Source organism: Protopterus annectens, chromosome 1.part0 (assembly GCF_019279795.1).
Source record: "Protopterus annectens isolate FY-2018-M chromosome 1.part0, PAN1.0, whole genome shotgun sequence".
Lineage (NCBI taxonomy): Eukaryota > Metazoa > Chordata > Ceratodontiformes > Protopteridae > Protopterus > Protopterus annectens.
The window spans coordinates 1,241,152,279-1,241,170,083 of NC_056725.1; the positions used below are offsets into that span (position 1 = coordinate 1,241,152,279).

Consider the following 17,805-nt stretch of genomic DNA (forward strand, 5'->3'; position numbering starts at 1 on the left):
GGCGTTCGTAAAAAAACTTCTAACTTCACTGGGGTACACCATAAACGAAAAGAAATCTCACCCAGTACCCTGCCAACAGATTGTATTCCTGGGAGCAAGCTTGAACACAACTTCCCAGATGGCTTTCCTCACTACAGAGAAACAAGTTTATTTGACAAACTACTTCAAACTATTTGCCACAAAAACCCAGCTATCTGCAAAGAAAGTTCTGCAAGCCCTGGGGTTCATGGCTTTTTGCATTCTACTAATTCCATATGCAAGACTGCATATGAGGAAACTACAATGGTATCTAAAAAGCCTATGATGTCAACATTTGCAGTACCTGGAATCAACGATTCCTATCATTCCTTGTATAAAGACAGAGTTCCTTTGGTGGGCAGAGGCCTGCTACCACAACAAGGAGCTCCCTTTCACTCTACCTACTGCCGCCCAAACCCTAACAACAGGTGCATCAGACCATATGCATGGGGGGCTCACTTGGCAGGGCGGTGCATTCAGGGCAAATGGAACCCAAGACAGATGCACCTGCATGTCAACCAAAAAGAAATGTTAGCTGTACAGCATTCCCTGACAACCTTCAAAGACCGCATTCTTCCAGGACAACTATTGGTAAAGACAGATAACACCACAGTTATGTGGTACATAAACAAGCAGGGGGGAACCCGGTCATACCCTCACTGCAGATTAGCCATGGCTGTGTGGAACCAGCCTTGAGCTACCAAGTGCACCTACAAGCTGAATTCCTACCAGGCAAGCTAAATTCACTGGCAGACGACCTAAGCAGAAATCTCATGGACCCACATGAATGGAAACTAGAACCAAAAATATTCAACCTCTTGAGGAACAAATGGGGGACTCCAGAGGTAGACGTATTTGCCTCCCCTCAGAACTACCAATTGGACAAATTCTGCACAAGGGCTTCCCACAGTCAAGTTTGGAAAGTAGATGCCCTGTCCTTTACCTTTTAAAGCCTCTCGGTTTATGCCTTTCCACCTCTGCCTCTCCTCTTGAAGGTTCTGCAAAAGATCAAACAGGACAAGCCATGGACAATACTGATTGCACCAGACTGGCCACGCCAGCACTGGTACCCCCTCTTGCGCAGTGTGACACTGCTGGAACCATGGCACCTGCCTCAGACCCCTTCCCTGCTGTCCCAGCAGGCGGGCCAGAGTCTGCACCCTCAGCTTCAAACCCTGAATCTTGCAGCCTGGCTAATTCCTTGAGCTCTCAGTAAGCAGGTGCTAGATGTCATTCTGGAGGCAAGGAGGCCTAGTACTAGAAAATCCTATGCTGAAAAGTGGAAAAGATACTGTTCCTGGAGCCAAACTCAGGGGATGGGCACAACAGTGCCCAGCTTACCTCAAATTCTTCAGTACTTAACAGAAATGCTCCACAAGGGCCTATCTTTCTCGTCAGTTAAAATTCATGCGTCTGCCATTTCAGCACATTATAATACTGAGCCACCCCTCTTCACTCACCCCCTGCTAAAGCAATTCCTTAGAGGGGCCAAAAATTTAAGACCCCCCAGGAAAGCCCCTACTCCAGCCTGGGACCTTAACTTTGTATTGGAAAAGCTCACTCTCCCTCCCTTTGAGCCAGCTGCAACTGCAAAGTTGAAATTCCTTTCTTGGAAAATAGCCTTCCTTCTAGCCATCACTTCAGCAAGAAGAGTGTCTGAATTACAGGTCCATGACAGTGGAGCCCTTCATTATTTTCCATGCAGACAGGGTTTCCCTCAGGACAAATCCTTCCTTTATGCCCAAGGTGGTGTCTAGTGTGGCCCTAAATCAGTCCATTCATTTGCTTACTTTTTTCCCTATTTCACAAAACAAAGGAGAACAAATACTGCACTCTCTGGACATGCACATACAACTTAGATTTTATTTGGACAGGACTAAGCCTCTCAGAAAATATGAACAGCTGCTAGTTGATTTTGCTGCAGGGGCAGAGGGGATGGCCATTTCAAAGCAAACCATTTCTAAATGGATAGCCCATTGCATTCATTTCTGCTACAAACACCATGGAAAACCTACCCCACAGGGGATAAGATTACATTCCACCAGGGCTGCGGCTACGTCTACAGCCTTTCTTGGAGGAATCCCTACCAGGGACATCCTAGAAGCTGCTACCTGGAGCTCTGTGCATACCTTCACCAAGCATTACCACATGCATATTTTTTTCTAAATCCAGAGCTGTTTTTGCCACTGCAGTCTTGCAGGGCTTAATAGCTGACCCTAATGCTCTCTAACTTCCTGCTCCCTTCCTTAGCTTTGGGAATCAACCCAAATGTGATGACTGCAACCGTGAAACACGAAGAACATAGTACAGTTGTGTACACTAACCATAAATGTAGATGTTGAAGTATATTCACTGTTGCAGTCCTGGTTACCCTCCCTCCAGCCCCCTGACTTCTCTTGGCTCTACCTTTCCTTCTTCTTTGTTGTATTTACGTTTTCTGGTGTATTTGCTTTTTGATGGAGGTGTACCGTAACATATAATTGCTTCCCATTGTGGGGTCACCTGACATCTGGGGCAAGAAAAACTGATGTAATGGTGTCGGCTGCATGCTTTATACCCCTGACGACCTGACGTCATGGAAGAAGAGACAGCATCCGACACAGGAATCCAAGACTCTGGTATTCAGGCCGGCTAAGGGCTACCTGCAGGCAAATCACCCAAATGTGATGACTGCAACAGTGAATACACTTGAACATCTACATTTATGGCAAGTGTACACAACTGTACTGTCTGTTACTTCCTGTCTGTCACAGTTTTATGCAAACCTAGTCTGAGATAATTCTTCGAGGAACATTACGGGTAAAGCTTAGCTCAAGAGTTTTGGAGGGCACAAGCAGGAATAATGGCCGAGTCAGTTCCAATATATGGATCTGAACCCAGCATCAAGGATAAGTGAAGATCGACAACACAGATGGAACATTATGGTAAGATATAACTTCACTTGTTTGGATGATGGACTCATTTTTTTAACCAATATGGTTTTAATTTGATATTTTCATTAGGTTTAATGCATTTTCTTTCCTTTTTTGCTTTTAGAAAGTATGTCTCTTTAAATGTTTAATTGTCTTGATTTATTAACAGGAAAAAGCCTAGGGTGAGGGTGATGATTAATGATACTGTATATATAGTGGTCTTTTACATTTGAGTTTTATTCTGATGAAGTCCTGATTAAAAATGGGATGAAAGCACTTAATCTGTAAGTCACGTCAATAAAGAAGTGTCTGCCATGTTTCAGCTGGGACTTCCACTTGAGTGTAGCCATTCACGCTCTTTGTTTCCGGGCACTCCAGTGGGTCCTGACATTTCAAATGTTTACCTGCTTTCAGTCATACTTGCCATGTCCAGGACAAAGAACATCATTGGCTTTGAAAATTTGCTATTGTGTAGTCAGGTTGCAAGTGTGTAGTGTACTCATCTGGTGCATGGCAAAGAATTCTGTGTGTTATATTAAAGTAGCATCTTGTTTGTGTGCCATTGTAAGCTTAGGTGAGAAAGTGAGTGACCTAATGTACAAAGCTGATCTTGTTCAGAAGGGTCTATGTAACAGTAAATCATTTCATTTGGGTTAACCTACCATCTGTATCCCATTAAACTGGCCAGATTTCTCTCAGTATTAACATATCCCGTGTGAGAAACCAGGGCTTGTCTTGCACATTTTTTTTTTTTTTTTTTTTTTTACTTATGTAGGTGGTGAAAAGCAATGTCCCATGTTGTTCCTCTTTCTCTTCAGTTTTCCGTACAAACTTCCAAGTGCTGTTCTTTTCTAAGCTATGCAAGAATAATTTTTACTTTGTATTGTTGTTATTTTACTTGATTTAATTGTACTGAAATTGTGTTTGTCTTTACATTATTGTGGAGATGCACCATGATTCTAACTTTTTTCACAAGTGTATCCGTGGTAGGTAGGTGGCCTCAGAAGATCATACTCAAGTGTTTTTTGTTTAGGACCTGACCATAAGGTTAGTGACTGCAGTAACAATTTCTTATTTAATTAGTCTCAAGAGAAAACTAAGGCAGAAGTTTTAAATGTATGCCTCGAAATAAAACACACACAAATGTAGGGACTACACCTCCTCACCTCTTCTACTTACCTGCTGACTCTCACTGTGTGCTGCTTACTCTTTTCCTCCTGCCCTGCTGATTATTTTTTGTGGTGACTCTTCCTGGCCCAGAATACCCCTTTACTGTCCTGTCTATCTCACTCTGTATATACTACATTTCCCTGCACTTCCCCTCAACCTCCCTGTCTATCTCACTCTGCATATACTACATTTCTCTGCATCCCACTCTGTCTATCACCCTTAATCCTCTGGGGCATTTTTAAACTGTTAGTGTTTCTGCGCCATTTTGTTTTCCTCTTCCTACTAGTCCGTGGCTTCATGTCAGTGGTGTGCAGGTCTCTAATATTACTGATGTAAACCGCTTTTCACTTGTACTCAGCATGTAAACTGCATTTATTTCACCTGGAAGAGCTTTGTATGCTGCTGCAACTTATTTGTGGGACTTTGGTAAGCTCCTTTTCAGATATTTGTGAAGTCATGGCTTGGGTGAGTTATTGTCTCGTCACACAAGTGAAAGGCTGTACGTAAATTGATATAGGTTATTTTTTATGTGCTTTTGGATATATTTTTACTTATGTAGCAATTGCTTTTTTGTACACTTCTACCATATATCTGTAGATTGCAGTTTGAATTTCTTTAGCAGTGTTAACTGGTGACAGTTGGTTTGTAGAATCTAGGTATTGCATTATTGGGCATTTAACTTGTACAGTGACTGCTTTATGGCATGTCCTGTATGTCAGATACTTTTAGTAGCAGTCTTATGGATCTGATGTATAGCTCACTTTGTTCTAAGTTCTGTTGCCGTGAGACTGCTAATTGTTTTAACTCCTTAACCTGGCTTTTAGAATTTGAGTTAAACTATAGAACTTCTGTTTAGCTATATTCTCATATCTCAGTTGGTTTGATTGTTTCAGTTACAAAATGGCACATGTTTTACTACATGAACTACAGCAGACATTTTTATTGTCAGTTGTTTTTACACTAAGACATCATGGTTAATAGCTTTTTTACCATTGTTTATGTGAAAGTGTTATAGCAGAAGTAAGTTACTGAACCTTTGTCTCACATTGTTACTGCTCCAATCTGTAAAGTTAATATCATATGTACTTTATTTTATTTTTTTCTGTATTTTTCATATTTTTATCTCAACTAACTCCTCTCTAGCTGTTATCATTAGTTGCGTGTATAGTACCTCTGTTGTTTTTGTTTTTTCCCTAAGCTTTTATATTCAGCACACTCTCTCCCCTCCTGTTTTCCTTAGGTTTTAAAGCAAAGTGTAGTCCCTCAAGACTGCGTCTACCTTTACTGATACTGCTCCAACTCCTGGAATTATGCCTGTGCTCTATTGTATAGCCAGTTTACACTAATAGTATGTTCTAAGCTCATACCACAAAGTAGTCTTACGTTGTCTACTGTACAGGATACCTGCATACCTCTGAGAGCCCCCCCATACTCACCTGTTTAGAAACCTTGCCTCGGTCTCTCTCTGCCATCTATAAGTTAGTCACTACCCTAGTGTCAACTCTCTCTTAGTTAGCTATACTCTTTTTGTTTTTCTGTTTGTGGTTTCCTTTTAACTGTTTTTATCTTACTGCAAATACCTGTGTGTACCTCGCTGTTACATCTCTTCCTTCTCTGTCTATACCTCCCCACCTCTTCTACTTGCCTGCTGACTCTGTGTGCTCCTTACTCTTTCCCTCCTGGCCTGCTTATTGTTTTTTGTGGTGACTCTTCCTGGCCAATCCTGCTCGTTTGCTTCTATACCACCCCCATTCCCACCCAACCCCCATATCATTTCTTTTATACCTAACCACCTAATCCCTTCCTCCCCTAACTGCACCCCTTCCTGTCTACTATAACATTCTAAACACCTTACCCTCCCCTACTTATCACTTCATAGTTTATTCTGCTGCAAATCCTCCTTCTTTCTACATATCCCCTACTCCCCTACAGATTATTTCCCTTAAATTTTACTCCAACTGCCTAACAGGTCCAACAACTTACTTTTCCTAGTCCCTTATCCACTCCTCACTTCATCCCAATCCTACTTCCCCACCTTAGGTCATGGCTTTTGCAACCCTCTCCATTTTCCTCTTGCCTCCATTACTTCTACTTCTCATTCTTACATCTTATACTACTGCATTACCACCTGTCCGTAGAAATCCCACCAATCCCCATACTAACTGCTTCTCATCTCTGCAGTACTCTGTTACAATCTCCTCCTCTATCTTTTCATTGAACATCCCTCTGCCTAAAATCAAAATTCCTCCCTCTCACTCCCTAGCATCTAAGACTAAGTACTTGACTTACAACCCATTTAATTTCAAACTTTACCAACTTCATGTAGCCCTGGTGTGGTGATGTCTGCTGCCTTGCTTTGTGGAACTGACGTCCTGGCGTCGGACTGCAGGCGGCGGCCGAGGCAAAAAAAAAAAAAAAAACATTGACACTGGTGTTCTGGCTGGCTGGAGGCTGCCACAGCAGGGATGACCCACAGGTGCTGACTGCAACAGTGAGTAGAATATAACATCTACATTTATGGTAAGTGTACACAACTGAACTTTTTGTAGTCTAATAAATGTTAAAGGCACCATGTGGTTAATATGTTAGTAAGCCAAGCACTGTGTTTACCATACCGTGTGTGTGTGTGTGTGTGTGTGTGTATATATATATATATATATATATATATGTGTGTGTGTGTATATATGTATATGTATATGTATATATATATATATATATATATATATGTATAATTAGTTAATTTAAAGATAAGTCCAGCACCAGCAGAGGTGCATTATGCAATCCTCCAAGTGAACGTGCTGTGAATTTCTAAGGGCATGAGTTGAGAATGTATCTCATCACCAGTAAGTGAGAAGAAAATAGATGGTTTAAAGTATTTTTTACAACCCCTTCACAAAAAAGCAGTGTGTTAATATTTTTAACAGTGGCAGAAAATAAATATGAAATATATATTTCAGAACTGAATTGGAATGTGATCTTTCATATGCATTAAAAACTCTTCAGATTAGTCTCAAGTGAGTTTGGTTGTGTGTGTTGCAGAAGTGTTCAACTTGGATGTACTCTGGTAGAGTGGACTTTGTAATTTTCCTCCCATGGCTTTGCCTGTGACATTCTTTGTGTGTTTTGTCTGGTTTACGAGTGTCAGCTTTCCTTCTAAATTAAATTAATTTTCGTATTTTGCAGACGTAGCTGAAACTGGGCATTGGGAAGAGAGTAGCTGTAGTGAATTCTAATATATAGTCTCTTAAACTCTTCCTATACTCTGTGTTCCTCTGCCCCTCATCCTACTCTGGTTTGTCACCCTCTCATCTAGTGATTGTAAGGTTTTTTTTTTCATTTATCTGTTTTTTCCTGGTAGAACACTGATCCATCTGGAAAATTTTCTGGCCAGCCTGGTGAATATGCAACATCTGAATATTTGCCATGGATAGTAGGTGGATTGGACACTCTAAATTGGCCCTAGGTGTGTGTGTGTGTGTGTGTGTGTGTGTGTGTGTGTGTGTGTGTGTGTGTGTGTGTGTGTGTGTGTGTGTGTGCACGTGCGTGCCTTCTGTTGAAGGTTGGGCGCTGGTCTGGCAACTCGACACCATAAAACTCCACTGCCAATCATGAGCGGACAGATGATCCGCTGTGGTGACCCCTAACTGGGAAAAGCTGAAAGAAGAAGATGTAGCCCTGCTTCTATCAGGAGACATACATCCAAATCCTGGGCCCATCCATCACCCCATCATGCATAACTCTGCCTCTCCCAACTTAATAAACTCATCCTCTCCAAACAAACATATTTCCTTTTACTCTATGAATGCCCATAGTATTCTAAACAAAGTTAGTGAAATCCATGCCTGGATAGCCTTAACAGGGACTTGGTTAAAACCCCAAATCTCTTATAAAGACATTTTCCCCCCGGTTATAATATACTCCGCTGAGATCGCCAAAACAAAAAAGGGGTGGCGTTGCCAACCTCTACTCCAACCACCTCACCATTACGAAACCTATCCCATCCTTTTCTCCTGCTGAACTACTTAACAGCTAACACCACTATCACAATAGCAGCCATCTATATTCCTCCAGGAGACAACATTCCTCTGCTCAAAAATATTCTTTCATACTTTTCTCAACACATCCCTAGTGAAGCTATCCTCCTTGGGGATGTCAACATTAACTGGTTAACTCTCAGTAATCCAGACTCTAATACTCATATTAATTTATATGTCTTTACACAGCTAATCTACCAACCTACCCATACAAACAACTCTCACGCATCTAGTACTCTTATTGACCGAAGACATTTATAAGCCTAGCCAGAATGGGTTGGCTTTCGCTGCCCACTTAGATTAGTTCTCTTTGCCTCTGTCCAGCAGAGCCACTGAAGTGATCCCCGGGGTAAACTTTGTTTCCCATCCATTCGTCAAGGTTTCTCTTGAATAGTGTTAGTGAGGAGCTCTGCCTAATGTAGATTGGAATCTTTTTCCAGAGCATAAGAAGTCTCTGGGACAGGAATCTATCCCTCCAGCACATCCTATTTATTGTTGTGGTGAGGTTTAGATCCCTAGAGCATGTGGCTCGAGGGGATTTGGTTTTCTTTAGGTGGAGCATGTCCATCAATTCTGTGTTGGACATGGCCTTGTATGTCAGGCAGAGATCACCTCTGAGTAGGCGGTATGAACAGAGTACAGCTGGAGTTTCTTCAGTCGAGCTGCATAGGGCATCTGTTTGAGGCCTGTGATCCTCTTGGTGAGGTACATCTGTGGTCTTTCCAGCTGTTGCAGGTGTCTTGTAAGGTACATCCCAAATGGGGTGTTGTACTCTATGTTGGGTCTGATGAGTGATGAGCAGAGGGGCACAATGACCTCTTTTGATCTGGATGCGAACCCTTTTGTGATTAGGTGGGCCACATAGAAGGATTTTCTAATCACTTTGGCAATGTGATTATCAAAGGAGAGATTACTGTCTACTTGGGTCCCCAGATCCCTTATTACGGCTTCCATATTTAGGGGACTACCACCTATGTGGTAGTTTGTGGGTACTTTGTTTTTTCCAACGGGGATGACTGTGCACTTTTTGGCATTTAGCTTGAGGCCATGATTTTGACATTGGGTATCCGTGTCAGTGAGACTCTTTTGGAGGATGTCTCTGTCAGCCAGAGGGTCCATTATAGCCTCTAGTTTGCAGTCATTTGCGAACTTGGTCAGCCATAGTCCTCCTGTGCTTGCCTGTACCTCTGAGAAGTATATGCCGAACAGGAGGGGTCCTAGACCTGAGCCTTGTATCTAATCCTTCCAAATATCATAACCCTGAAACCCTACCAAACACCCTGAGTGATCACTGCCCTATAAAAGTGCTTAGGTTCACTCCCAACTTCTCAAAACCTCCTAAATTTATCACTTGTCTTTAACTTTCTAACTTCCATCCAGAAACCTTTAATTCCCTCCTCTCTAAAGTAAACTGGAAATTCCTTACCCAACTCCCACGAGAAGAAGCAGTCCTAGCTTTCTACTCCACCTTCCTTATCATCTTAGACTCACTTGCCCCCCTTTGCAAAATCCGAATTAAGTCCACCATATCTCCATGGCTTTCAAAAGCCACTCCTCCCCTTATGATAACTAGAGACAAATTATGGAAAAAATGGTCACAAACTAAGCTCCCTACAGACTTACAAAAATATAAAGAACTCAGAAATCTGACAAAAAACATAAACAAAGATAAAAAGGACTTCTATAACAAACCTCCCACAGCCCTAAAATCTAATCCTAAAAAATTTTGGAACTCTATTAACCAAATATTACATCCCCAATCCATGCCCAGACAAGACATCTGAAGAAACTGCCATTATCTTCAATACCTGTTGTATCGATTCAATATATAAGCTACTGAACCCTAACCCAAACTCCTCTACAACTAACATCTCCATCTTTTCTGAACCTACTTCTAATACTGTCTCCTCAAATAACTTCTCCCGCAAGCCTGTACCTACTATTTACATCAAAACTCTACTCTCTAAATTAAAACCATGCTCAGTATCAGCTGAGAGTATTCCTCTTCCACTTTTCTTCTACTAGTAGCTGACCCTCTTGCTCTCCCTGTATCTATCCTTATTAATCGCTCTATCTCTGAATCTAAAGTCCCTTCCATCTGGAAACAGTGCTACACTCTACCTATACACAAAGGAGGTAACTCCTCTAATATCTCCAACTTTAGACCTATCGCTATCCTCTCCCCTCTCTCTAATGTACTAGAAAAATGTATATATAAACAAGTTATGCAGTATCTAATACAGGAAAATCTGCTTACACCCACTCAACACGGCTTCAGACCCAAACATAGCACCACTGCAGCTCTATTATCCTTCCTCCACACAGTCTCTATTATAGCCATGGATGACCATAAACTTATTTCTTGCCTATTCTTGGACCTCTCAAAAGCTTTCAACACCGTCTCACACTCTCTTCTGCTGCACAAACTGCATAACCTCAACTTCTCCTCTGATACTGTTGCATGGTTCTCCAGCTACCTCACTGATAGATCTCAATCAGTGAGATGGCACTCTGCATTCTCCCCTTCTCTCCTTGTCAAAATGGGTGTACCTCAAGGGTCTATCCGAGGGCCTTTACTTTTTAATATCTTTACTAATCAGCTCTATACCTCCTGTCCTCAGTCATCTTTAGTGCAATACGCAGATGACTCCTACAGTCATCACCACAGCCAACTCTCCCTCTAAGCTCTTCTCAGCTATTCAGGCATCTTTTAACTTATTTGAAACATGGCTCTCCAATGACCAGCTCATCCTTAACCCTAAAAAAAAGCTGTTACTCTTCCTGCCTAAAAAGTTCATAAATATTAAACCCTCCTCCTCTATACACTCACTTAATAACACTCCCATTCAGGTAGAATCCAGTACTAAGCTCTTAGGCGTAACCATCGACGATCAGCTTAAATTTGACTTGCATGTTAATAACTGTATCAAAAAGACACATTCAAAACTAGGGCTCCTTTACTGTAACAAGAAATTCCTTACCTCTGAAGCCAAGATTACTCTCTCTCTCTTACCTGCCTTCTACCTAGTCTAATGTACAATTCTCAAATTCTCACAAATCTTAACTCCGCACTCCTGAACAAACTCGAATCTACCTACAACAAGGTAGCTAGATTTGCTACCCAACAAACCTACAAATCCCATCATTGTCTCTCTCTAAAACACCTAAACTGGCTTGAATTACCCCACCAGCTTCTTCTCTCTCAGCTGCAGGTCATTCATTCTATCCTGTACCAGCCTTCCTACTGCCCAGCACAATCCCCTCTCATCTCCCATTATTCTCCCTCCAGACCTCTCCGAAGCTCTAACTAAGACCTACTACAAATCTCCAAACCCAAGTCTAAATTTGGATGCAACATGTGCAGCTATCACCCCACTATTGCCTGGAATAGGCTCCCACTAGAAATCAGGACCCTTACACATCCTAAACAATTTAAGACAGCCACCAAAGAGCACTTTAAAAGTCACTGATCCTGCCACTGCACTCTCCCTCCTTAACATCCCCTACTTCTCATACCTTAATCTACTTTCTGCCCTTAACTCACTCTTCTCATTAGCTCTCTCTAATCTTACTTGACTACTCTTTCTACTGTCTTCTAAAATCTATTCAGCAAATCACCTCAGAGAAACATTCTGTTGTAATTGTCTTGCCTTCATGCAACTACATCATGATGCAGCTGGGTTTTTGTAACCACTTACCCCAAAAACTATACTCATCTTATGACATATTTCTTTTTGTACATCTTGAAATAGTTATGCTATACTCCTGATTATTGACACTGTATAACATTGTATTGCTACTTAATGCCTTGTAATAATCCTGTAACATTGCTGTTTAATGCTAATTTATAATGAAAATTGTATAATATGGTGGAGCTTTTCTTTCCGGGCCTCCAATGAAAAAGGGCTCTTCAGCTCAGTCGGACAATCCCTGTCAACACATGTAAAATAAATAAATAATAATAAATAAATAAATAAAAGTATTTTAGACCCAGCAGTGTGGCATAGAGGAATAAAGTCCTGATGGCCCAAGTTCAGATAATGGCTTAAATTTCAAGTACTTGTAGGTATATAATAGTTACAGACATGCATCACAAAAGTGTTAATATAGTGGTTCTTCCATATTTGGACCTTTCACTAACTGTATTACTTCCAACAGTTTTTGTCCACTTAAACCAAGAGAATCTTTATAATGCTCCTTTTTATCTTGGTGGTTTAACTGATCATTGTCATTGCAGGATTATATTAACTGTGTTTCAGAAGATGTCTCTTTTAGACACTGAGTTATCTAATTTACTTCCCAGTGTTGATCTGTCCTTTCTGAGAGTTTGACATTGGCCATTATAACACAGTGAAACTCAGGGGTATGTCTGCAGCACTAATGCTTTTCATTGAGCATTCCGCTGTTAAAATTATGGCGACTGTTATCTCTGGTGCATTTTTATTTTTGGCACTTGTCAACTCCCACTGAGACATGACACCACTTGTAAATCTACCTAAAGTAATAATTTAATGTTACAGTGACCTTTCCAGAGAAGATAGTACATTGTTGTCTAAGGGATGTAACCATAATTTCAAAGAAAAGTCTGTAAAAGTCTGTGACAGAAAAGCTGTTTCTCCTTCAGTCACACTAGTAGAATTTGTATTTCTCATTAGGAAACATTAGCTTTTGAATTGTTTATTTATCTATTTTGCTTTTTATGATAATTTTTGGCAACACTGTACACAGGAATGTCTTTAAGAATTTTATATGTTGCCCTAGTGATGTTAACTCAGGAGATTTTATAGATGTTTCTGCTGTACTAAATCTTTAACAAATATTGTGCTTTTTCCAGCTTTTTCTTTTTTGTGTACATAGATAGGGAGCACAAGTGCATTTTCTGTTTGAGAAATAATATTACTGTGTGCTGTTTTAGCTATTGAGGGCAAACGTACTGAAGTCCGTTTTTTTCTACTTTTCCCACCTTTTCCCAGAAGTGATCCAAACCTGGAGTAGGTTTATATGATTGTTATTATTATTATTGTTATTACTACTACTACTACAACTGTAGGTCACATTTGTTCCTGCTGCCTGTTGTTCTTCAGCCCCCACCTGGCCAGTCAGCAGGCAACATTGGACTGAGAAAGGTCATCATTCAGACAGCCATCAGGAGTGGTTTAGAACTCTTCTGTATGCAACCCTAATATTTTGGCATGCTGTCAGAATTCACACAAAAGAGGGTACATGCAATGAGGTGACCTCAAAGGATGTCCACTCAGTTTCGCAAGGTATGTGTCATTCATGCAGCCCTCCCCTGAAGCACTTGAAATTACTATTCTGATGTCCACCAGGGAAATTGCACCAACCTAATGTGCCCCAAGTGTGCACACCCATCTCCCCCTCCTCTCTCCCCTCGGAGGGAAGTTTGCAGGCCAAGCACATCCACTCCTTCCCCTCCGTGCCTGAATCCTGCAGTGCAGAGTCCACTGATTGAACCATAGCCCACACCTGGGGCTCCATCCCCTCTGTGCCACAAAGCCAGGCATTGTTTATATTTGTTAGAGGGTGTGGGGGTTCTTGGCCTTTGCATTTAGGACCAAATCCATATTACATACTACTTTCTTCATTTTATATTGCATTTTTATCTGCTCCCTTGGCACAGAGTGATAACCTCTCACTCCTCTGCAAGCAACTTGGTTAGTTATCTGGCTTTGGCAGGTTGGATGTGCCTGTGTTTTGATTTATTCACTGCATGATGCATTCTGAGCTGAATTTGCCCACCTAGACAGGGTCTTATTCATAAGTTGTGGTTTAATGTAGAATAGCAATATGAGCCATTTGCTTTAATGCCAATTACCTGACACAACTGTAATTTTGTGATATTTTACAGCCTTTCAAAGAGAGGTGTGACTGGTTTTATGAACATGTGTATGCAGGACATGCAGACTCTGATATGGTGCATAGACCAGTGAATGAAACGGACATCCTTCTTATTGAGAGAGGTATTATACCTGTTATAAACATTTGATCGGTGTCTTGAGCTGAATGTTTGTGAAATGTGTGAATTGATCACTTTTTACTCACTTTTTATATTTAGATTCTATTTTCAGGAGCAGCTGTGAAGTAGTATCTAAAGCAAGTGAAGAAAAATTAAAGCAAGGGATTGCTGTGCGTTTCCAAGGAGAAGAGGGCATGGTGAGTAGAGATTTTTTTCTTCACTTGTTTGTTTGAGGCAAGATGCAGTCTTTATCAATCTTTGCCAGTGTCATGTCAGATTTTTACATTTCAGTTAAATTGTTTTTTTTGTTGAATGTGTTTACTTAAGGGTGATAAGTATGGGAGTTGGTGTTGTAACTCCTCTGAGTCTGTGGAAAACAAATAGACATTTTCCCCAGGTTAACTTCAGTTTTATGCCACTGAAGGATACCTGTAAGAGTTTGATCATTAAAAATATATTTAGTCATTTATACCTCTCTTTGAAGCATTACTGTAAAATGATTTACCCCACCCATTAGTACTTAGTTCGACTGTGGATGTTATTGAAGGTATATAACAGGGTGGTAATCATAGTCCTGGTCTGCACATCTGGGTAGAGGGAATGTTTGAAAAGTGCCACTACACATATATGCAAATGCAGTAAATGCAAGTGAGTGGTGCCGGTTTTCTTATTTTTGAAGCCTGTGAAGAAACACCCATGTGAAGTGTGTAAAATCAGCTAACAACAATGTAAAAATGTGCACATTTTTACAGACTTCTGCACATTTGTATGTTTTAAATTACTTTGTATGTTTTCAGCAGTTGGTGGTGAGTGCCAGGTTGCACTAGTATCATGAGAATTTATGGAGAGAACCTGTATGTACTGGAGCTCAATGCCACTGGTTAGCAGTATATAGTAACTTTCACAGATTTTATTTTACTGTGAAGGTGTTCTTTTATGCAAACTAGATTTAGACTTTTATAAATATGGAAAGGAAAAGATATGAAAGTCTGTAAAAGGGAAGAGATCAGAGAAGGGAAAATGACAGGAAGACATAAGAGGGTTGTGCTAGAGGAGGGGGGGGATAAACTCAGCAATTCAGGCAGGTACATAACGTGTAAAAGCAGGTACTTATGCAGTATATGTGCACATGTACCTGCTTAGTGCCTGAAAGTTTGGAAATCTGTGGTGTGTATGCAGGTGTTGGTGCCTGTCACAACTTCTTTGCATTGGTACAAAGTTACCTAATATATTTGCTACACTTACACATATTTGCACAGTAATGCGATTCATAGTGCCTGCAAGCCTCATTTGCATATGAACTTTGCAGCTTGAAGTAAAAAGTATAGAAACTTTCCTGAGTGTTTCCATTTTGTTCTTGGCTATAGTGTGATAGTTAAGTAGATGCGACAACAATCAGAATGGTACATGAGAGTCACTGACAATTATTTAAAAAAAAAAAAGCTCTGCAGTTATGTACCTGGGGCTCCTATAGGATCATAGGAAGTTACTAGGCTATTGGCCCTCATAAGCCTAGCCAAGAGTTTAGCCCATGTGTAGACAAATCAGCACCTGATGCTCCTGTCCAGCAGGGGCACGGATGGAATCCCAGGGATGTATTTTCTAATTCCCATCCAGTTATCCAGGTTGTGCTTAAAAAAGGGTAAAGAGGTACTCTGCTTGACGTAGAGAGGGAGTCTGTTCCACAGATGGGGGAGCCTTTGGGACACAAATCTGTCCCACCAACAAGTCCTATTGATGTCACAGACCAGGATGAGGCTGCGTGTGTGGGTTACTCGAGTGGAGCTTGACTTGTGGATATGCAGCAGTCCCATCAAGGCGGGGTCCGAGATCACCTTGTATGCCAGACAGAGGTCAGCTCTGAGGAGTCTGTATGAAACAGAGTAGAGGGATAGGGCTTTTAGCTTCTCTGTGTATGGAAGAATTTTGAGGCCCTGGAATCTCCTGGTGAGTAACCTCTGTGTTCTCTCCAGCTGCTGCATGTGCTTTGCAAGGTACATGCCGAATGGGGCATTGTACTCAATATGGGCCTTATAAGGGAATAATACAGGGATGTTATGACCTCCTTGTCCCTGGATGAGATACCCTTACTTATGAGGTAGGCCAATGTAGAAAGCTTTCTGTACAATGGAAGCAAGATGGTGGTCAAAAGTCAGGTTGCTATCAGTCTGGGTGCCCAAATCCCTCACAACTGATGGCATGCGTAGGACATTCTTATTAATGTGATAATTTGTGGGGACATCTCTTTCCCCAAAGGGGATGATGATGCATTTTTTTGTATTCAGCTTGAGGCCATGTTTCTGGCACCAGTGATTTCTTTGGGTGAGACCCTCTTGGAGGATGTCCACGTCACTAGGGGAATTGATGACAGCGCGCAGTTTGCAGTCAGCTGCAAACCTGGTCAGCCATAACCCACTGGCTTTGGCCTGCACCTCAGAAAAGTATATTCCAAATAACAGAGGCCCCAAGACCGAACCCTGGGGTACGCCACTCTATACATGTCTACTGCTTGAGGTGGCTTCCCCTATTTTGACCAGGTGGGTTCTATCAGTGAGCCAGTTAGCTACCCATGTGGTATCATATGAATTGTTGCCTAGTTGAGAAGGTTTATCTATTATGCCCGAGTGGGGAATTGTGTCGAGGGCTTTAGCCAGGTCAAGGTGGGCGGTCTGCATTGTTTTCTCCTCGTCCATGGCTTAGATGACCGTCTCAAAAAAGTCGACATTTAACAGACACGACCTCCCCTTGATGAAGCCAGACTGTGTGGGATCGAGTGTTTGGAGGTTGCCAATGTCCTTGTTAATGAGGTCCATGATAATTGGTTCCATAGCCTTGCAGATCAGGCTAGTTAGGCTGATGGGTCTGTAATTTCCCAGATTGGTGGATGCTCCACCTTTGTATAAAGTGTTGAAAGTGTCTGTCCTCTCTCGTCAGCTGGGGACAAAGCCAGTACTCAGGCTTTTGTTGAATAGGGCGCCTAATGGTGCTGCAAGTTCCTGCCTGAGTTCATGTAGAATGTAGCCTGGGATGTTATCAAGTCCCATGGAGGCTGTATTTTTTTCCCTTTGAGAGAGCAGTGATGAAGTGATCCCTAGATATATGGGGAAGGGGGAAGGTACTGGGAATGTCCTGATTTACTGATGGGAAGACAGAGGGGTGAAATTTTCACTGAATCTGTCAGCCAGCAAATTTCCTATATCTACGGCATTTGTATATGTGGTGCCCTTGACCCACCAGTTCTGAACAGATCTCAGTGCTACGTTTGAGATTACGGACATATGTGAAGAATGCCTTATGATTGTCTCTAGTAGATGTGGCCGATTTGGACTCAGTTTGCTTTGGAGGATTTCACTAGTGCTTTTATTTGTTTGTTTAGGCTAAGGAGAGATTGCTTCCAGTTGGGCACCTGCTCCTTCTTCATCCTGGACAGCAATTTGTTTCTTTTGTTATAGAGTTTATTTATTGCAGATGTCCACCAGACAGGTTTACTCTTCCTTGCGGAGGATGATTTAGTCCTGCCAGGCATTCCCGATTCCATGCATCTATATAAATGTTACTAAAACGTGAGAGCTGTAGCTGTAAGTGCAGCAATCAGTTTGCCTGCTACAATGCAGCAGCCATTCATGTCTCATTTCTGCACCCTGTCTTCAAGCTGTCTTCCACAGATTTTAGTTGAGAAAAAAAGAATTTTTTT

General features: G+C 41.5%; 1 protein-coding gene across 1 annotated transcript in view; it reads left to right on the forward strand.

The window, feature by feature from the left end:
• The window catches only part of HACE1 (HECT domain and ankyrin repeat containing E3 ubiquitin protein ligase 1), a gene marked incomplete in the record, with an annotated part of 1,502,717 nt that overhangs the window by 1,064,109 nt on the left and 420,803 nt on the right, over positions 1-17,805 (forward strand). The window contains 2 exon segments of the mRNA XM_044065909.1: positions 14,004-14,115; positions 14,211-14,308. Coding sequence (XP_043921844.1) covers positions 14,004-14,115; positions 14,211-14,308 — 210 coding nt within the window.